A 23,188-nucleotide genomic window follows, 5' to 3' on the forward strand; every position below is an offset into this window, starting at 1 on the left:
TCCATTTCCGGACATGTATTTTCTTTTTCAGGGGGAGAGCCCCCGAAACTCCCCCCCGTGAGTTGAGCCCCAGCTCGTAGCACAGAAAATGTTTCCCTCTCTTAGGTACTGGCAGGAAAGGATTAAAGTATTTTTCATCGATTAAAATACAAATGCTTTTGACATCTAATTGATATCTGTCTGCAGCATCCTCAGTGATGTTGGAGCAATCAACATATGTATATCAGTCTAGTAACCAATATATATGTTTGCCTATTCTGATTTTAATGATTCTTCTTATTCTGACCATATATCTATGGCTTCAAGTTTATTTAAAACCCTATTATAATTAGTAATAAATTTAAGCCAACATAATTGCAGTATGTGCCGTGATGATGGCATAATGTGCTGAAACCATGGTCAGAGATTATTAATTAATGGAGACCCTTAACTTAAAAATGTAAGCCCCAACAGAACCATCCCTTGCAACCATAACAATTGGATAACCTGCAGAACCCTAATGTACAAGAGGGAAAACATCAGTAAAAGTAATATAAACGTGCAAAATTTAACCAGAATTGGGTATGTTTGTACTCAATGGTCGGTGAAACCTTCAATTGTTTACCATGAATTTTTAACATGCTCAGTCAAGCCCATCTCAAATCAGGGGTCTACTCTGTTAAATTTTCTATACCATGCAAGCCAGTGACGGATCCAGGATAGAGACAAGGGGGCTAGGGGTAACCTCCCAGCAGTAGTGGAGGTCCAAATAAACTTGTGTACTATTTTATTTAGCGTAAATTGGATGCCCCAGGGGAGGGCTAGAGCCCCCATATGGATGGATATGCTCCCTCTCTGGATGTGCCAGTGATGCAGGCCTATGGATGTGTGCCTCCTTTGCTGCAAATACTGACCTGAGAGCGCAGCCCATTGGTGGAGACTGGTGCTGCATGGGAGCCTAGTATTTGGTGATGATGATGGTGGTGGTGGAGAAGCATCGAGTGACCAGGGGGTGGAGGTGGGGGTGGGGGTGGAGGAGGTGGAGGGGCATGGTGAGGGGGCGGTAGATCCAGTCCGGCTGGAACATATGTCGGACCCCCTCCCGGCACACATTTTGAGCAGTGCCGTCTCAGGGCAGGTCTCTGCCGGGAGCCACGGCACCGTAAAGCAAAGCACAGCTCCTCAGCCATCTCAGCGCAGAGGGATTGCTGAGGTGCCGACACTGGTCTCTGCACATGATAGGAGGAAAATTAAGCGATGATTTCAAATTACAGTCTCAGTGGCTTGCAGGGGAGAATATCAAGGCATGCCAAAATGGCCATTTCCGGAAAGCCACACTCTGTTGAGGGTGAACACACAGTTCTTCAAATATATATATGTATTTGAAGAACTACACAACAATGCCATCTATTGTTAATAAAATAATCACTGGTACAATGGGATTGTTCACTAATTTCATTTTATTGTTGATTCTAAGTTTGAAAAATAAAGAGACCCTTATTTTACTATAAAAGGCAAAAAATATTGGAGTATGTATCCGGATGAGCACATAATGTGGTGAAACCATGGCGAATGATGTGGCAATTAAAAGATGCGGATTTTGTACCACTTATATCATTTTATTTTTTAACCCTTTAGCTGTGGGAGCGTCAAAATTTTGCTGACACTGTGTACAGGACATGAGCGGGGAAAATATTTTTCTGTCGACCCTGGGCGTAGCCTCTGTGTCCAGCAGGTGGTGGACCCTCATATTCCGGGACTGCCCACCCTACCCCCTGATGACAGACTATGAATATAATATGTCCTTGGTAATTACGCAGGGACAGAAGACCCACCACCAAAAGTATAAGAAAGAGAGGCCACTGCTTTCAAATTAGTTTCCCCAGCTAATGGACAACGGCAAGATAAATAAATTCCTAGGAAATGCAAGGGTTCATTGGAATTGTTTTCATCATGAGTGTGCCATGGAGAGCTGGGAGCTCTCTCTTGGAGAAAGGATAATCCAGGTAGCGCTCCCCGTGGTGAGGGTGCCCAGTCCTTGAAAGATGCCTTTGTGTTCTCTGCCATTAGGATTCGCCAAGTTCAAGCAACCACAGAAAGGATGGCAATAAAATCTTAAGGAAAGGCTGCCAGTGGTAAAATATTTGGTCAAATGTTGAAAAACGTTTTTTCTGCATTCACCATATGCAGACCATTCAAAAATGTTCCCGCAGCCTAAGTTAAGGATAATATTGCTTTCCACAAAGTCGATACCAAAAAGCTTTCACATATACATATTGCATTACAAAAGTGATGCACAAATGATGCATAATATCTCCAATATTGTATGCATATGTGTTTTATTATCAATTCAATGATGCATGCACATAAACAATTAGTATATGTATACATTCATTAATGGCTTGACAGATAGCAGGACCTGAGGATTAGATCTAAAGCCACAGCAAAAATTCGAACTACAATACCCAATGCAAAATAACTCCCTAATCACCTTTATCAGGGCCAGCACTACAAATATCCAGACAAATTAAATCCAAAACCAAGCTGCAAAATAATATTCAGCACACAAAGTCACCAAATGAGTGAGATCAGTGCAGTGAAATATCATAATAAAATACTACAGATAATTATTTGTCTCTTATAACTTACTCGTTCAAGTAGGGCACTTCTTTTTGAGTTCCAGCAGAACTCAAAAATAGCAACCATGACTGCAACAGCAAGGCCACAGAGCAGAACAACAAATACCCCACCTATCACAAAAAGGAAGACAGAGAAAAGATTGTCATAAGAATGATGTGGAAGATGATGAAACATTTGGATCAAGTCTTTGAATGGGAAAACAGCTTCAAGGAGTAAATGGGCATAGCAAGAGCAAAGGGAGCAGTCACCTATATTGTCTACACCAAGGGCATTTGCCTTGGATTCTTTTCCTTTGTCATTACGTGTGCATGTATCTCCTGGATTCTTCCACCATTTGTCATAAAGCATTTGTATTTCTCCTTTTTCCTGCAATTCTAATATTGCCAGAGATATTTTGTCACGCCAGGGTGAACCTAAAGAGGAAAAAAATTATATTATTATGGTGTCCTTAAAACAAATACATTTATCATGATTAAAATATAAATGAAAATTGTACATTGCGAGCAGTTAATGATTAAAAAAATATCATTTTCCTGGTCTAAGAAGTTCAAAAAGAAAGGATGACACAACAGTTACATAAATGAAAATACCTTTACTATAGTGTTCCACATATATGTGACGTTAAGGAACTTCAGTTAAATTTCCAATCCAAAAGTTTTACTCTTTGTAATCTTACTACAACCATAAATACATATTAGAGTAAATAAAATTAAACATGTTAACATATCCAATCCAGATCCAATTAGATCTATAGCTCGTCCTTTAGGATTTCCTCTTTGTTAATTTATGTTTCTCAGAACAGTCTCACAATTGTTCCATTCAGATCAATCAGGAAACACAACAGTGACCAATATTAGATAAAAAAATAGACTCTACAATGCCAGCACTTGAAAGCCAAAGATACCTCCAAAATTCATGCATAGCTGATGAGTTAAATGTTACTTAACTCGGAGGAAATTCTAAGAAATAACCAGGCACTTTGAACCAATCAGCAGAAATCTATATATATATAATATCTATATAATCTATTGATATATCAAAACAGTATAATTGGATTTTGAATTTATTATCATAAATACACGTGAAATACTAACCCATGGGTGTTGCAATGCCATATCCTTTGGAGTCGAGAAGTCCTCCAATTTGTGTTAGGTTGCAGTCTCGCTGGACTATGTAATCAAGCATAGTAGATTCCATGAGGAAAGCGTAATTTCCTTCCAACACTCTCTGGATTCCTTCTTCATAAGTTGATACGAAAACAGAAGGTTTTTTGTTTTCCATGAAGCGCCACATCTTTTTGTAAGTCTCAATCATGGAGTCCTGTTGGAGAAGATTAAATGTGTAACAGAAATTATTATTGCATATACATTATTATTAAAGCATCTACCGATTAAGGTAGGTTTTCATGAAGTGCTTAAGAAGAATTTTGGGAGCCTCCCTTTCCATCAAGCATAATTCACAATAAGGCCTACTCCATTTCATTCTCACTAAAAATACTATTCTTTTCCTTCCTCTCCCTCGTTTACCTAACATTCTACCCTCTAAAGCTGTTTTCAACATCCCCTCCCTGCTAAGTACTCACTCTATCCATACCTTATGTCTCCTCTGTATATATCTCATTTAAAAGCTGCCTCTCCTCACCCACCATGTCCAGCACTTTGTCGTTCCTCCTCCTCTCTACCCATTTAACCTTCTCTATTCTTCTCCATACCCACACCTCGAATGCCTCCAATCTTCTCTCGTCCTGTCTCCACATTTCCACACTGAAGAGAGCTACACTCCAGATCAAACTCTTCACAAACCTCTTCTTTAAACTTCCACATGACGATCATCTCAGAAGCTCCTTCCTGTTCATGAACACCTCCTTTGCTATTGCAACTCGCTTCCTGATGTCCTTACTACTCTATCTGCTTTCCTCTAACGTGTTGCCTAAATAGTTGACCTGCTCTACCTGCTCAAGTTTTTCCCCAACTACTGCTCGTGATGCTTTACGAAACCGCATTACCTTGGTCTCCTTGTGATTAATCCTCATCCCATACTCCTCGCAACACTCCTCTAATGCATCCACTGGAGCCTGCAGTCCCCTCGCTGACTGGCTGATGAGTGCCTGATCATCCGTGAACCTTACCAATTTAAACATCATTCCTCCCACTTTCACTCCAGCTTCCAACTTGTCCCATACTTTTCTTACCATCTCCTCAGCATATACATTAAAAAGCAGCGGCTATAAAGGACAGCCTTGTCTCACTTTTCGTCCAGTGCTTACCCACCCAGATTCTCTGTTTGCTCCCCTCACTTGCGCTGTCTGGGCCATATACAGATTATGAATCAGGTATCCATTCTTCCGATATACACCTATTTTCTTGAGTACATACATTTATCCATTAACTTTACCCAGTTCACCCTATAAAATGCTTTTTCATAATCCACGAAACAGCCATACAACATCCATGTCATATTTTCGGTTCCTCTCCACGAGGGACCTCATTATTGCTATCAGTAAAAAAAATTTGCTCTGGGGGTGATTGGAAGGTATGTGTGTTGCCTATACATATTGATATTTTGTTGTCACTTCACATGCATTGGAAAGCATGCATTTCAATTAGTCAGCTATATACGTTCATTTTAGATTTGCATATGCGGTAAGTTAAATTCATTGAGCGCTATTGGCAGAATTTTATCAAATATAACAACATCAAAAAATGGATTGACAGAGGATGGATGCCCTTTGGCAACTGGTCTCCACGCAGATGTAGCACAGTTAGTAGCTGTGAGGAGAAAAATTAAGTTGAGAGCTTCTCAACTAAGTCTTCAAAGCCAAGTGGGAACAGAGGCTCCTTAGCTGTGTACCAGCCTTGCATTCTTCATTTATAGCAATGTTAGAGATGCACGATGAAGCAAGCAGCATGTATTCATTTTCATGGCGAGAAACATCATATGGTTTGCTGGGGTGGTGACCTTTTTCCCCTAATATGCCATTTTTGATTACTCATTCAACACTTGTTAAATTTGACACCTCTTTGTTCCAGGCTATATCGATCAGATGCGATCCAATACGGATAATAATAATATAGATAAGTAGCATGATTAGGATTTAAATCTCACATGATTTTTAATTTCCATGCCAGGGTTCATGGGTGTTCTGTGTATTGTATTAGGGTTTTTCTGTGCATTGCACACTTACTTCCTTTTAACTCATCTATAATGCTTCCGCTGCATTAAAAGATTTTGGATTCAATACAATTTCAAATAAGTAATTCAGTTAGTTCAAACTATTTGTAAAATTTGACATATTCTCATTTTTCAAGCACAATTATGCTGCGCAAAACACTATAAAATTTTAATTTTTATCACTATGTATTCAGATTTACCCACATTTTTATGAGCACCAATGACTTATCATACTTAAATCCAAACAGTGATATGCTTTCATAATTTAATTATTAATGCCCAGATCTTACCATAGAGTAAGTATATTCTCTTACTCTATGGTACTTACTCTATGATCTTACTTATATTACAAAAAAAAATTTCTTCTCAGTGAGTACATAGGCGGCTTTAGGGGGGGGGGGGGGCAATTGGGCACGTGTCCAGTGTTCAGGCTTCTTTTGGTGGTTCATATGCATGTGACAACGTTGTATGATTAGGGGAGAGTGTGAGGTGCATTTGGGAGACAGCAATTGGCTGCAAACCGTGTTGGTGCAGGATTCTCCGCCCCTCCTTTTGAGCTGTCATTGTACAACTCTCAGGGGCCGGATTGTAGATCAGTTCATCACCATCGTGAGTTAACGCAAATATGTAATACAGTGTTGCATTCTGCAGGATAATTACACTTTTCGTTGTCTTGCCTAGGTTTTTCAAATTACAAACTAATTCAACTTCCGAACAAGGTCTCGGAACGCATTTTGCTCGTATATTGAGGACTTTCTGTAATCCGATTCCATGATTTATTGCGCCCCCCCCCCCCCGACGCTGAAAGAATAGACAAGATTTATTATTAATACGGCTATCACTACGTTCGTTCTATTTTGCGTATTACGGAGCCACAATCATTTAATATTAATAACTTTCATATCAAATAAAGAGAATATATTCTACAGTAATTGTTGTAATTTGTTTTTAATTTCAATATGAGAAGACCTGTCAGACCCTTGTGCCCCCCTCCCTCGGGAAAAAAATTCCGGAGTGAGTGAGTATGTGCTTTTATATTCGGGATTACTTTCTTGGTATCATTTGTAATCGGGAAAATTTTTTGAATAAAGAATAAAAAAAAAAAACGATTTGCATTACCGAATTCCATACAGTTGCATGCTAATTGTGTTATTTCACTTCTTAGAAGGTCAGGGAAAGAAAGAGATAAAGACAAAAGAGGACTTTATTTGAGAAACGCGTGTTTGAAATATTTAAATGAAAGGCTGGATCATAGACCCATCTCCTGCTGCCAAAATCCCTCTTACCCCTCCAAGATATACTTCCCCGACATTCTTCGGACGACAAGGCCATCCCCATACCCAACCCTTGACGGAATTTATTTTTTTCTTTCCACTCCTTTATTTCAAGGGTTTGATGGCGGCATCTTCCTTCCTTCTCTGCCTTTTGCATGTACTCTACTCGCTGAACCGTCATTTCAGTCTGTGACAGAGGAGCGGGAACGGTGGATGCAGGGCTGCCAACTTTATTGAATAAGAACGGAAGGTGTGGGCAGAGACGTTGGGGATTATTCTGTATTTGCGAATTTGGGCTCAAATTCGGATGACGTCACAGATTTAACCATTGTTTGGGAGTTTATTTATGTACGTTTATTTTCGACTTGCAAGGTGGACGAGCAGGGAGAATTATACAGCCAATTGAGAAATTCCTTTTCTTCTTTAAAATGGATAAAACTTAAAAATTTCTCTGAGCTCTGTTGGGGGGGGGGGGGTTATCCCCCAAAACCCCCCTCGCTGCGTCACTGCACTGAAGTGTCTATGCAGATTCAGCCCCTCGTTATAAGCTGGCCAGTGGCCATCAGAGCAATCTGTACACAGAGGATTGATAGACGAGTCCGCTGAAGACTTTTCCCGGCGCTGGCGAGTGAGTAGTCGCCCGTGAGCGTCGCAGTTGAAAAAAAGGCGTCGAATAGGACCCGAAAATGCAATATACGAAAACAAATCGGTAAAAGGAAGGGAAAGATAAGTCAACACGAAAAAACAATCTTTTCCATTAAGCCCTCGCTCGCTAAGTGTAAAACTAAGAGCACGCAAATGTTTACACCCACTTTTCACGACTTGTTGACGTAATAAGGGTTTGGTTCATTTACTCTTTCCGGTGAAGTATTTACACTTTCACTGGGGAAAACGATCGCTCGAAAGAGTGTAAAGAACAGCGAACCATGGGAGAATGATGCGAGAAGCTTAGGAATATCTGAGAGATGGTAATCTCCTCGGAATGAGCTCGTGACGACTTGAACGACACCAACTTCTCTGAGAAAGGGCTGAGGCCGGTGACTTATTGGCACGAGAAGTAGAGTACTAGGAGACAGGGGTGCAGCTAGGTATTAAGGCTGCGGGGGAGTTAAGGTGCAACTAATAGAGGGGTGTGTGGGGGTATGGAATACCCACCAGGATAAGCGGTAGGGGCGAGATTAGTAAATTGCGGAATTTTAAAATAAATGGTTCAAAATGGTGAGTTTTACGGCTTTCTGAGGGGTATTTTAACAATCCTTACACCATTATATTAGTAATATCAATCCAATTAAGTAGAATGGATTAAACCATAGAGTAAGTATATAAGTAAGTATTTAATCATAGAGTAAGTAATATACTTACTCTATGATTAAACTTAAAAATTTCTCTGAGCTCTGGCTGGGGGGGGGGGGTTTATCCACCAAAACCCCCCCTCGCTGCGCCACTGGTAGGAGAAGTAGGCGAGGGATAGAAAACAAGAAAAATATGGATGCTTTTATTTTTCCATCTTTATCGCAATCAAAATTAAGTAAAGTTGGTGAACGAGCCCATTGATTCTAGCTATTTCGATTGCTTTTTGTTGTTATTCTGGAATTGTAGCGGCCCAAGGTGAGAAAGGAGTTTCTATCACCTTGGTGGCGGCCCTCCTGATGCACTACTGCGGCTCCGTCAAAATCAATGCCGTGTGCAGTTCACTCCGATGATGATCCGCAGTTTCGTTTCAGCGTGGCGCAGTATATGTTTTCGGGACTGGAGGAACACATTTTCTAAAAGCTAGCTAGCGCAGGTTGAAGAGTAGCGCCGGTAGCGCCTGAGCACCGGGCGGACCGTGGCTGGCTTCTTGTCACCATCTTCGTCGCCAACTTTGAAATGTATCACGTACATTCGCTAAAGCGGAGAGGTTTACGGGATATGCACCAGTGACGTCATGGCAAAATTAGCAGTGCTGGAACGCTCTTTCCTTAACTTTCTTTAGAAGTGAAATATTACTGTGTTTTATATTAGAAGTCATGATTTACATTTTATTATTATTTTTTTTGGTTACGAATGTATAAATTAGAAATTTTACGGCAACAAAATTGATAAGTGCGTTATTTGACTATTATGCCTTTTGTTAACCAATACCGCAACGGCGTTCCGGCGCGTTCCGGCACCATGACACCTCTGATATGCACCACGTGTGTCCATCTTTGTAGACGACAGTTTCGCCGGCATTGCAACTGGCTTCTTCAGGTCGATGGATTGCAGGGAAATGGTTTCGATCGCCTTTCATACGCATTCATCGAAGTCAGGCGTCTTCTCATCGGTGAAGCCTGAAGTTATCAGTTAAAATTTACCAATTTTATATTATTATAAAAAAATATAAATTTGAGTAGTCCGCTATTAAAATTGGTATAATGCAACCCTCCATATCTCCCTCACCTAAGCTAGTTCCCTGATATTCTTCTTCCTTGTGTCCTCCATTTGCTCCAAGAAGGTATTAACACAAGGGTTTCGGAAGGAATCTGTAATACTTCAGCAGGTGGTAGCAAATTGCTGAGCCGCAGCGAGGGGGGGTTTGGGGGATAAAACACCCCCTAGAGCTCAGAGAAATTTTTAAATTTTATCCATTTTACTTAATTACATTGATATTACTAATACAGCAGAGTAAGGATGAATAAAAATATCCCTCAGAAAGCCGTAAAACTCACCATTTTTAACCATTTATCTTTAAAATTCCGCAATTTATTATTCTCGTGCCTACCGCTTATCCTGGTGGGTATACCCCCACACACCCCCGTGTTAGTTGCACCTAAATCCCCCCAGCCTTAATTCCTTGCTGCGCCCCTGGCAAATTGAGCCATAAATCCCCCTCCTAGGATAAGGATTAGGACAATAAAATTAATATTTCGCAAACGTGTGAGCTGCTGAAAAATACAGGAGTGTTGGCAATCCTAAAAGGGAGGATAAGCACCGGAGGGGAAGGAGATAGGGTAGGGTGAGGGAGGGACATTATCTTCAATCCCCTCCATCCCTTCCCTCAAGAGATTCCGCGAATTCTTCAACGCCATCTTCTTCCCCGCACAACACTCCTTCATAATCGTCTGCTCGCACACTAGCCCATTTCCTCTCTTCCTCTTCTTGTCCACCTAAAGTCGTCGGCGCATCACTTTGTACCGCTTAGTGGTAACAGAATGGGCACATTCACTCATTCCTTTTGGATCATTCAATTTGCTCCATGATATTTTTGTGTGCGAAAGTTTGAAAAATACAAGGAGTCTCATTGATCAATTTTTTTAATCTGCTAACTAATCGATAGAGATACGTGAAAATAGCACTTTCATTTTAATTTTATAGCACTTTCAATTACAGTTTATAGCATTTTGTAGCGTCTATTCTTTTATTTTCATAATGTAGCACTATAGCAGTTGACGACAAGTGTGATGAAGCGCAGTTATTTGGAAAAATACGGAATAGTTAATTAAATTATTTTGGGATGTAAAAATAATAAATTCAGGAATAAGCTATAAAGTCAATAATTAAAAATGATATTAGTAGCCTGAATATCATTTGCACTAGTTGAGCTACAACATTGAACTAGTTTCAACACTTTCTTCCTTCAACCGGTGGTGTCTGTCAGTCACAACTAGATTGTACTGGCTGAAAAACCTCTCTGCATCCACGATGCTAACTGGTTTCCAGATGATGAGATGCTTACTGGGCAGTGCAGTATAGCCAAACTCAGTTTTTTCTCGGCAGATGGCAAGAAATATTTTCTTAACATCGCATAAGGGTTCTCTCTCAACTTCTCTAGTTGCTGCCGATGAAAATAAATGTAACCATCTATGAAGAAGTAATGCCCAACGTCCCGTGGCGCAGCTAGGGGCGGGCTTTGCACTAAATTTACGAATTTACCATCGGAAATTGCGGTTTAAATATCATAAAAGTCTTCATCGCGCCTTTGTCGCATTAGTCACGTGTATGGCATTAATATCGCATTTTTCGCATATGCGATTTTCACGTATCTCTACTAATCGAGTTACATTTGAGGAAATTTGGTGATGTAAAAATTCTTAGTCCTTTCAAATGTATGATGAGTTGCTGATATAGATCGTTGCTTCCGTCCAATCACCGTGGCGCTATGGAATGTCACCACCACCAAATCGCTCTCATGGAGCGAATGAGGTACTATCCTGACGTCACAGACTATGACTTTTTTATGACTGGGAGGCAACTTTATCAAATTTTCTTTGTTGACTTATGAGTGTCTCGTTGAGCGCAGAAGAAATTTTTGTCGCTAAAATTCTCCTTTCACATCCACGCCTCTAATCTATGAATACGATGCGGTCGTTCAATCGGACCCGAATTCTATTTATATTAAAATTATTTACTTAATATTTTCCTCTCTCTTCTGGTTTATTATTTGTTACATTTTGTATTGCTACTGTATTTTGTCTCATTCATGTTTTGTTAAAATGTTCACTGTGAATTGGAGTCACGGCTGTATGTGAAAACTGATTTAAATAAATAGAATAAATAATATGGTAGATAGGAGATAAAAATAAGTTAAAACAAAAAATACTTCCACATTCAGCAATTATCTTTTGAGTTTAAAATAAAAAAATGAGAAAGTTGCCGCCCTCTTTTCATGAGTTTTTGACGTCATCAGAGTTAGGATTCATTCCCTCGTTCAGGGAAAACGCTCTTATGGAAGATATACAAAGGTGTATAAAATAACTAACTATATGAGACTTACACGTAGGAGGCGGATGAAGATAACACAAAATGCATTGTAATCAGCTGTGAATGGAAATTAAAGCATTTGTGGAAAATTGCCAGTAACTTTCAATTAAATTGTCAATGTTATCAGAGCAGTCAACCGAAATCGCTACCTATATTATCAGTGAACAAAAATTTTTCCCCCTTGAAAATAAAATGAGCGGTTTCAACACTTATGCCAAGTAGGTCAGCAGACTCGAGGTATCCCGTATCGGAAAACACACGAGCTTTAATTCCAATAATTTCATCGTTTGAACCATTCATCACAACGTCAGAACTCTCTAGCGGTGAATTGGCTCAATTATCGTCCCATATTTGAGGCTACAAATACCGCAGATAGGGAAAGAAAATAAAACTAAGTAGACGCGATTATTTTAGAAAATTGCGACATGCCGCTACACTGGTAAACACAACAGCTCGCCAAATAAGATAATATTTCAAAAAATCATCTTGGCCAGGGCATCATTCTACGCCTTCCGCGATATTTTTCTTCCAGAGCCTTCAAGATTATCTCGCGGGAAATGATTAATGGTGGGAGGCCGGCGAAGGTTATGAGAATCCGGGCGTCTTGCGATTTATATATATATTCCTGACCATGAGGAAACGCGACTTCTAGATGAGTCCCACAGAACTGCCACGACCTACATTTCATCGCTAGGATCCGCTTCATCACTCAAATTCCAAAAAAAATCTTCAAGGGCCCTCTATTCCGTTATTATTTTCGGGGATAGAATATTCCGAATTCTCACGATGAAGGGAAGAAAAAAAATGGCGCCGCGAAAACAGATCGAGACGTAAAGAAATATGATGCGTCCAGATTCATTACGAGAATTATGTGACTTCAGTATTCTGATTCGTGACCTGATTTTCCTTTGGTAAACGAAATAAATATGCATAAACGAGGCGATTGAGTTTAAATTTTGGAAATCAATCATAGGTTGCAGAACTAAAGGTCAAAAAAATTCACAGATTTTGGAGAATCTCAAGTAAAGTGAAAGCACTTCAAAATATTTATGTACATAATTAGAGGTAATATAGGGAATGGAAAGGGAAATGGGTGATATTCACACATGCATGACTTAGTCCGAGGTGAGCTCCTCAAGGAAATAATTTAAGATGATGTGTCGATACTATTAGGCGGGGCCAAGGTCAATGTAAGATTAGGTAAACTTATTTTTGATGAGGGCAACCGTTATATTTTACCTTTAAAAAACTAAAGTGAATTCATGACACTCCACCATTGCATGTCGCTGTCGTAGTCCCGCGCATGAATCACTAAGGTAATTCAGACTTCGGTGTATAATATCTCCTTTATTTTCGTTGCCCAATATAGTCCTACGACCTTTCCTTAGTCCTACGACCCACAAGAGCTCCTTCAGAGAATATAGTTTGAAAATTCCCAGTAGAATATGAGAGCCTTACACGGGAATTTTTGGAGGGAAAACTTCTAGTGGTTCCTGAGATAGGCGTATTTAGACGCCAAGAGGCCATTGCAATCCTGTTAACGAGAAATAAAATTTCGATTGTGGCACTGTGTTCCACACACGAATATGGCAGCAGACAGCGGGGTAGCCAGGAAATTTGTTCGGGGGGGGGGGGGGGGGGGGGGTCCAAACACAGAAGGGAAACTTTTTGAAAAAACAGGGTAGTAAGTTGAGGGTTTTCAACTAATTATAGCACTTTTGATGACCGAAAAAACTTCATTTTTCAAATAAATCTTTATTAAATTCATGATTTTTCAATATTTGGTTTTCTTTTGCGATGCAAAGTAAGTACGCTTTTATATTTCGGGCGGGTCCGGAACCCCGGGCTCCCCTCCCCCTCGCTTCGCCACTGGCAACAGAGGATTCTCCAGTCGCCTGTTAAATAAGTAGTCACGCACTCCGCATTTAAATGTTTTTTTTTTCAGGCCACCACTTGCGTCGCTGACAGGCAAGGCGATCGTGGGGGCTAATTGCCCCCCTTTTAAGTGCCATGAGTTAGCCAACAATCAATCAAAGTAATCGATTTCTTTTTTCTTTTTGTTGACCTCAATTTTTTAAATATTGAGTACTCGGAGTCTCGGAGTAAAGGTCTAAAGAATGACATTACTAACGTTTCGATATAGTGTTGTTGTAATTGTTAAATAAACAAATCTTTGCAAAAAAAAGCCCCGAAGAAGATGTAAAAAAGTATAACGAAACGTCCGGAAAATAATTTTGCAAATCATTTTTAGACCTATACTCCGAGACGTTAATTAAAAATCAAAGTAATTTTACAGGCCAAAATTTTGGAGAATTAATTGAGATTTCTTTTACTTAGTCCAGACAAACTTCCCGAACTCACCCGAAAGAAGGTCATGGTGGATCCGCTGTCCAGTGTCCCGTACGAGATCTCCGTCTGGCCGGCCAAATCCTCGGCGTTCTCGATGGGGGTAATCATTCTCTCGACGGTGAGGAAGGCCGCCAAGTTGGCAGTGTAAGACGAGATGATGATGAGGGTGAAGAACCACCAAATCCCTCCCACTATGCGGGTGGAAGTCGCCTGGGGGTCACCCCGGAATTGGCCGGCAACAGAAGGGACGGGGACAAGGGTTTACAGGATCGGGAGGGCAGGGTTTTGCAGGTGAGGTGGTCAAGGGAACACACAAAGTCGAAATGGTAAGTTAGTTGATCGCTCTGGCGAGTCAAAGAGGTCACATTGCTTATATATTTCTACTTGTCATGAATATAATTATCCCGAACACATTTTAAAACATCGCGGGCCGGTTATAAGACACAAAAAGGTGCATTTCATAATTTTCCTCACTATTTTATTCGCTCAACCGGCTTCAAAGTTTACACGTCATTATCAAGAGCTTTCTGAATATTTAGACAGGTATTGATAATTTTGTATCATATTAGTTTCGATGAATTTCCTCTAAGTGAACTCTCCAGCAATCGATCTGAATCACCGGCTACATAAAAAATAAGGAACTTAATTTTTCCACGTATATTTATCACACAACATTTTTGATGCCGACGACGATCGTCATCATCAGAAAAATTAGAAATTAGTAATATGAGGGTGTCGAATCATGCCTTCCCCAAGATTAAATGACAGTGACCTCTAAGCCGTCCATAATTAATGTGCATGCTGATGACGGTCCTCGTTAGTAGGCCGTTTAAAAAAAAATCTAATTGGAAAATCTAAGCTGTTCTTATTTTTTTATGATATGTATATTCCCAGCTGTCACCAAGGCAACTGAATAAATCTGAGACAAGCATTATCACAAAAACAACTTTCTTAAGTTTCACAGTAAGTTTGTGATATCGTCCTATATTTCAGCGACTGAGTAGTGTTATTGCATAATAAAGGACACATGCCTCCTACTTAGCTGGTCTTTTATGGTGACGGATTACTACCGTACAACTTATACTATCATTTTGATATGTTATGGGTACATATAGTGCACAGTTGTCAAAAATTTCCGGGATCTCAAAATTGACAATTTTGCCTTTTAATAATTTTCTCAGTTGTGATATTTTAATACTTAAGATACAGAAAAATGTTGAACAGCGTATGCTCTATTTGACCTTAAAAATTCAATATCATAACATTTTACGCGAGTAATCCGTCACCAAAAAAGATGGTTAGAAAAGGAACTGTGCATCCTCTTAACAATCATTCTCAGTAGCTGAAACCAAGATTGGTATGATTATAAACTAATAATAAACGCTAATAGCATCACGATACTATTACTTTCTAACTTCACAAGTTGCTAACAGCTACTGGCCAGCGACAGAGACGGGACAAAGCGAGAAAGCTAATGAGAAGATACTAGCATCATGTACACTGTCAACAAAAACTATGAAAAACTTCAGATAAATTTTATTTTTATTCTCCACTGATTAACTGGAACATTTTACACTAAAATTGTGTTTTAAACAACTGGTGACGTTACCTGCTAATAAAATTAATGTGATAACGCTAAATGTTAAAATTGATTTATTTGTTGCTATATTTTATGGCAAATTCTGATAGCACTTGATACTAAACAATAAAAAAATTACATGCAAACAAGTCATTTTTGAATGCTTAATTTCATTTTTTACGCACCTTTACAAGTCAAGACAGTCTCTACAACGACACAACGTGCTTAAGTACCTTTTAACGTCAAGGAGGGTAAATCGTGCAAGGGATTTACTCTACTAGAGGTCATGTCAGAAAGCTTAAATTCATAAAGTTCAACGTGGAATTACAATGTCACAGCCATAAAAACACAGAAAAAGGTTAATAATTAGTGAATATGATTAAAATCGGTGTTATATCTGCCGTCGCGAATATAATCGAAGAAAAATGGTACACATCTATGTTTAAGGGTGAAGAAAGTTGAAGTTATCCTTCCAGAGGTAATGGAGCATGCATGAATTACAATGGTAATATTATTAAGGTGCAAGAAAATATATTAGCTGTAAGTTTAAATATTGTCGCCAAAAACACTAACACTTATTTTTTTACTTAAAAAGATACTCGAAATAATTAATTATGATGGTCATGCAGGATAAAAAATCATTTTATCAGCTTTACTTTGACATCAGGAAAATTTTACAATAAATTTAAAATGGATACATTAAAAAAATGTCGATCAATGAAAACTCGACACTTGTTACTTTCCATTTCCTGAGATATCTTATTTTCACAGAACATGCATAATTCATTGCCTAATAATGATTACCCTTAGTTTCTTAGAGCCGAAAAGATATTGGACATGGTTATCATGAAAAATGCGGAGAGATTTATATTAGCGGGGGTATATAAAATAATTTAAAAGTCTTAAAAATTAAATCGTGTTGAAAGAAGGAATGTGTGCAAGGATGGAGCGGTGGAAATGTGGATTTTTGATGACAGTGTATTGACATGCATTGAAACATCGCCGATTATACCATACAAGGTACATTTTGAGTTTTGAATGGTTAAATAGTCACGTTCATCGCTCTCTCTCTCTCAAACTCTTTTATTTCTCTTGAGAGTTGCGTGTGTTCCTCTTAAGGTTCATTCGTGGTGGCCAGCTGATTCCGGGAAAGAAAAATATAATTATATCAACAGGTTAACGACAAAAACAAATGGACTCCCAACTGGTATGCAAAGATATTAAACTTGGCAACGCTTCAGAGCCGAGACGGTAGTCTTGGGACCAATTTACAAGGGGCTATCTTTTTATGAGATGAGTAAATGCGAAAAAAATACTTCAAATAATGACTCCTCAAGAGATAAAGCGGAGCAAAAGAAATGCACAAAAAGGTTACATAGTAGATACGTTCTAAGGAGGCCGATAAAACACTTCGTTTGACATTTAAACACAGGACTTTGCAAAAAAAGGAACAAATGAGGAGCATTCCAAATTAATATCGTATGAAAAAAATGAACAAGAATGTAAGAAAAGACGTAAAAAAAACTCCATAAAGCTAGCAGCCATTAAAAAAGACCATAAAATGAATCCGTAAAAGCTCTGAAAAAATTGTTTCGCATGCAAAACGAACGAGGTATATCCAACCCGGGGAAGCGGGTACTTCATAAGAAAAGAAAAAAAAACAAAGAGAGAGCGAAGTCTTATTCAAAAAGGTTGGTTGGCAAGTTTACCTCAAGATGCCGTTGCGAAGATGTGGTTTTTTCCTTTAGATATTTTTTCATTCCACACAGCCATTTGGATAACAGCATGAATATTCATGCAATGAATCAAAAATTCACATTCCAGTGAGTGTTTATTGCAAATACTTATATACAGAGTGGGTTGAGGCCAAAGGCTTTAATTAGAAGGAGCGGGGAGAAAATAAACAAAGCTGTACTAGGAATGTGTAGCGTTAGTATGGGACAAGTGTATGGGTAAAAACATGTCCTTAAAAATCACCAGTGTTTAATTATAATATTTTGCACTTTTTTACCACTTTTTAGCTCAAAAGCTGTTATCAGAGTGAAATAAAGAAGGTTATTTAGAAGCATTAAGACCCTAGTGTGCTAAATTTCTTATTTCCGAGAACATTCATGGAGGTATCGTAACTGAAAATGAAAAAAAGAACTGTATTTATCTCATTATTGGAAGTAGGAAATGCATTTTTTTATTCCGTAAATATTTTTCAATATGATTATAAGTCGAAGCAGATGTGTTCCATTTTAATGGGAAATAAAAGGATTCGTTAGTTTTTGTTGAAAGAACAGCGTCGTGCACTAAACCCTACTCACTTCATGCCTACATTTTTCAAAGGAATACACCATATCATACTGCGAAGGCATACTCATTGCTTGAATAAAAGATCATATAATCTGCTTTGTAACACCAGCTATTTGATGGCTAGATATCTTGCTACCAACAGTGTTTCATCTGCAATAATCTCAATGGCCATTCACCGATTAAAATTTCTTTTTCTGCGTTTACTTTTTTATTTGAAGTTATTTTTATTTATTTCATTCGGTGAGAAACACTGCTGAAAACCATTTAGTTTATATCAAGCAATAAATATGACCGTTTCATCTATAACAGCGTGTTTTAGTTTATAAGCTCTAGTCACTAATGCATGCATTAATTATTTTAACAAGCAACATATATTTTACAGAAGTTACAAGCCGATCGCACAAAAAATAACCAAGCAGGAACCAAAGATCACAGAAAAGCTCGGAAACTGAGAACATGTATTTGAAATGGAAAGCACGCGCTCTATCTAATAAATGAGGTACAATGCTCATTCCGTTGCAAAAAACACAAGAGCCACAGCGAAATTGAGGAGTTTTATCTGAATTCATTCAAAAGATTCTATGACCTTAAAATTATGGAGCTTGAGTATGCATTACTATACGCCGAGCGAATATAATGTATCTGTATTAGGTTTCCATACATTATTTAATATTTTATGCAATAATAAATGGCGATTGCTGTGGGATATGACAGTGATTTTCGTTAAATATATATCTAACTGCTTTCTTGCAGTAATACACTAATGGATCGTATGATTCTACCAACAATCTCTTAGCCCATGAATCCACGAGTAATTGCCCTTGCGAAACTAAATCGTAACTGAATATAAATACACAATTTTTGTTTGGAAATTGGTGGAGAATATAGTTGAGCCACGAAAGACACGAGGATGAAATAAAGTTTTCAGAATTTAGACACGAAAAGGCTTATTATCAAACTTGGGGAATCCTCATTGCGACCGAAATTAGTGAAGAACTTAGCAGATTATAGCAATGTTAGTGAAAAGGTTTTACTATCCAGATAAGGAGACATTGCGAGAGTCACAATGTTAAAACTCCAATAGGTCCAAGCCTTTAAATGATTAGAAATAAATTCGAAGTAAGTAATGGAAACAATGGTTTAAAATTAATTTTTTCGAAAAAAAAGTATGAACGTCATATAATTTAATGAAAATGTAGGAATAGAAGGAATAATAACTTTGCTATTTCCACATGGTAATTTATTGTGAGATCACCTTGGCAATGTTACACTGTAACGAAACCATGGTCGGCATCAATAGATTACCATGTGAAAATATCAAAGTTATTATTCCTTCTATTCCTACGACTATGGATTTCCACCAAGTCACGCCCGCTACTATTTATTGTAATGAAAATGTATTTTTGGGAAAAGCTTTATGGAGCGTAAGTACCATGATAGGGCCTATTAATTGGCTGATAATCAGGAGAAATAAAGATGGGTCTGAATGAATTTTTTTGCATTATGATTGAGAATATACGAGTTCGTTTCAGTTTTAATAAGTAAAGCTGAAAATGCTCTGGAAAATGTTGAGGAGGAAACGAAGCACTTAGCTCTTCGGTAACATTTTTGCTCGCCACGAATCAAACTCGGGAATTTCTTGTAATAAGATCACAATGAAAATGAATGTAACAAATGTGACGGATTTTTATTTCTGGAAAAATATGGAGCAGAAACACGAAACTGAAAATTCTGGAACTATAGGCTTGTGTAATGAGCCAAGTTAGTTGACACGTGGTAAAAGACGTGGAACTAATTAATTTAGCCGTGGAGACACATAGCTGATTAAAGAGGGATATATATTGCTCGATTTCTTTACCAGCTTTATCCACATTCCCCTTGTATTTTCTATATTTGCCGTGAAAATTTCGTGTAGACACGGAGTGATCCTAATCAGCGGCATGAAACAGGAATTTTCTTTCTAGCAAATATATGTACTTCGTGTTGAAGTTCCCAACTCTAGTGGTTATGAATCTACAGTATTTCGCTTCATCAAGGGCTAAGAGTGTTATCATAAAATTTAAACACTACATTTCCTGCCTTATACTAAATAAAAAAGAAGCGTCGCAAGCCTTGATAAAAAACTAAAGAGGGCGCAAAGAACGCCAAAAAAAAAAAAACAAACACAAGTCCGCGATATATAGATATAGTTTCGAAAAATGACATCACGAATATCAACACTGGATTTTTTAGCCAAGCCCTAGATGATCCCGACAATTCCCATTCAATTATAGCAAAATTTTTCCAGAGACTTAACTTTGCATAGCATATGAAGAAGAAGAATTATCAGAATCGTAATATATTGATGATGGACACTGAAGGGCTTATTACCAAATTTGATGACAGTTCTTTGTGACCGGCATAGATCTGGTAGATTTTGTCAAAAACAGAAAAGGGATTTCAATACGCAAAAGAGGAGTAATTAAGAAAACCGCCATTAAATATGCTAACATAGAATTCCCAAAAACTGGAAAACGCTATTCGTTAATATTTCATATTTTTGCTTTTTGAATTTTTCATAGATGTATTTAGGTTGGGATTTCAGTGCTGGCTTCAGCTTTTGGTTAGGCACTGTTGAGACATCTTAAGCGCCCTTGTATACGTACACTATAAGCATCATACATGCGGCATACAAGGTAAAATAAAAGTATTTTCAAACACGAGGCATCTTCCAGAGGCTTGGAAGCAGGAGACCCTATTTAGACTTCAATACAAGGCAATAAGCTATTTGGAGATTTGGGGCCCTTTAAAATACCAATTATTCTAAGCCAGTGCCAAATATGATTGGAAAAATTTATTTTGCCCCCCCCCCCCACCCCGTAGTAAGTGGGTGACCTAAACTATAGCTTGAGAAACTTATACTTAAACCTACACTGGGTAGTAAAGTCAAATTCAAGACGAAGAGGATTTGAAACCAGGAGCTTTAAAATAAGTAGGGTATTTGAATTTTGGGGCCCTTTAAAAGTCCAGATATTCCATGGCGGGGCCAAGTATGATTGGTAGAATTTATTTTGGGGACCCCAAGGTAGTGAGTGTCGCTATAAGTTGCGCGCCTTAAACGTAAACCTACACTGCGTAGTATGCAGCACCATCCTCCGACGTGATCCAGTATTCATATTCGTGATCCAGAAACATACACACACAGAAAATGAACGAAGGAAAAGTAATAAGGATGGATACTGTTTTGATGCCACATGTACCTTTGGATTAAGGTCTGACCCCTGCTGCATGAGAGTACCGATGGTGAACCAGAACGAGTTGGCGAGGGAGAACTGGTTCTCGACCACGTCGCTCTCGGTGAGGCAAGGGTGTGGATTGTGCCACTCGTACGGAGAGAAGCGAGCCACCACGAACATCGTGAGCGATACGAGGAGGTAGGCCGCCAACACGTACAGCCATATCTCCACCGCTAGCGGGTTCATGAAGGAGAAGAGGCGGGTGGGTTGGGACGTGGGCACCTGGAGGTGTCGCGGGGGAAGTAGTGGGCAAACGAGCGTGGGGATTACAGTGAAGGTGTACGGGATATTGGCAAGAAAGTGGTGTTTAGACATAGGGCGGGAATTGGTCCAGTTAGCAGAAATGCGATCAGGAGTGAATGAATATTGGGAACGTAAAGTGCGCGAAAAAGTTTTCAGGTTTTGGAGGACAGTGAGGTATGAGACGCAATTTAAGGTTACAGAATTGTGTTGGATGCAAGGGATGGGGTGGGGTTATTGTGGTGGAGGACGAAGTGCCCCAAAATGATGTTTAGGTATTAGCGGAGAGTGAGCCAAGTTATTAGACGCGATCAAGAGGAGAGGTATGAACATTTTATTGAAGGACAGTGCATTATGGGACGCAATTTAAGATAACAGAATTATGTTAAAACATGGGGTACAGGCGTACGGAATATTTGGATGGTGAAATTTTACGAAAACGGTATACAGGTGTTGGCGGGCAGTGAGTATTAAGACGCGATCAGGATAAAGGAATCGTTTGAAGGTAGGTATATATGTTTTAAAGGGATGGTGTAGACGAAAGGATTATTAGAAGAGAGACATGTGCGAACAATTTATTCAGGTATTATGTGGGCATTAAGTTATCAGACGCGATCAGAAGCGTGAAATTGTGTTTATATGCGGAGAGGTTTTTGGCGCGCGAAATAAAAAAGGGATTGCATTTGTATGAGTTTAATATAAAAAAATTTTGCGAAGAGAAATGGAAGTGATGATGCGAAGAATATTCGGTCGTTTCGTGAGGATCAGTTTGGAGGTTTAAGCATGCATGAAAAGGAGATAAAGATGTTTATTTTCCAAAAGAAATCACGAGTGGTAATCCATGCGAGAAGAGATGGAACGATAGCGGACCAAAAGATGAAAAAAGGGCATTATCGGTTAGAATCGTGTTTTTAGGGAAGGAGACGATAAGTGTGTGATCCGTCCAGGGAAAAGTGCGATACATAAAAGGTAAGGGATATATTTTTCCGAGCACAAACGTCCGAGAGGGTCGTAAAGCACGGGGGTGGAAATAAGAGATGGGATACAATCCACAGAAAAAGTAAGTTAGAGGTTTAAGGGATTGCAGAAAAAAGACAACCGAGGGAAACAAAAAATAGGGTTTATAGTTTCGAAAACGCCATTGAATGGACAAGAGAAAATCAATGCAAGGATAAGAAGATATTGAGACCATTCCGCAGAAAAAAATGCATAAGAATTGTAAAAAGGTTTTCAAAAAACAAAAAGAGAGAGAAAGGAAAAAAAAAACAGTTCATGCATTTCACCAAGGAGAAACGCGTCATATTTGAGGACAGACAGTAACAGAATTTAAAAAATAGAAGAAAGTTGCATCAGAAATGAGTTCCGATAAGAAACATCATAGTCAGAATTGAAAAAGAGGAAGCGTTAAGAACGAAAGAAGTTAGCAGAGACAAAAAAGGAAAAATAGAATCAAAATAACGAAACCGAAAATTAATTATAAAAAATATTAACATACAATATTTTTAAGGCAAGATAAAAAAATTATTGGAAGAAATAAAAGAAAAAGGAAAGAGAATGATGAGTCATAACATGCAGAATGCCATGCATAAACGATTTGGAGTAAACAATGAAATGGTAGGACACAAGAGACAAAATGTTTTTCGAAAAAAAAGAGAAACATT

At 38.6% G+C, this 23,188-nt stretch overlaps 1 protein-coding gene across 7 annotated transcripts in view; it reads right to left on the reverse strand.

Annotated features, from left to right (window-relative positions):
• Window positions 1-23,188, reverse strand: part of LOC124160608 (glutamate receptor ionotropic, kainate 2-like) — a 491,042-nt gene that overhangs the window by 3,530 nt on the left and 464,324 nt on the right. For 5 of the 7 annotated variants that reach the window (XM_046536495.1, XM_046536497.1, XM_046536499.1 and 2 more), the window contains 5 exons: window positions 14,148-14,345; window positions 3,714-3,939; window positions 2,868-3,032; window positions 2,629-2,729; window positions 894-1,208 (listed from right to left, as the gene is read on the reverse strand). In XM_046536495.1, coding sequence (XP_046392451.1) covers window positions 894-1,208; window positions 2,629-2,729; window positions 2,868-3,032; window positions 3,714-3,939; window positions 14,148-14,345 — 1,005 coding nt within the window. Of the gene's footprint in view, window positions 1-893; window positions 1,209-2,628; window positions 2,730-2,867; window positions 3,033-3,713; window positions 3,940-14,147; window positions 14,346-21,251; window positions 21,510-23,188 lie in introns of all 7 variants that reach the window. The other 2 variants (XM_046536501.1, XM_046536498.1) reach the window with 1 other exon arrangement.

Source organism: Ischnura elegans, chromosome 6, assembly GCF_921293095.1.
Source record: "Ischnura elegans chromosome 6, ioIscEleg1.1, whole genome shotgun sequence".
Lineage (NCBI taxonomy): Eukaryota > Metazoa > Arthropoda > Insecta > Odonata > Coenagrionidae > Ischnura > Ischnura elegans.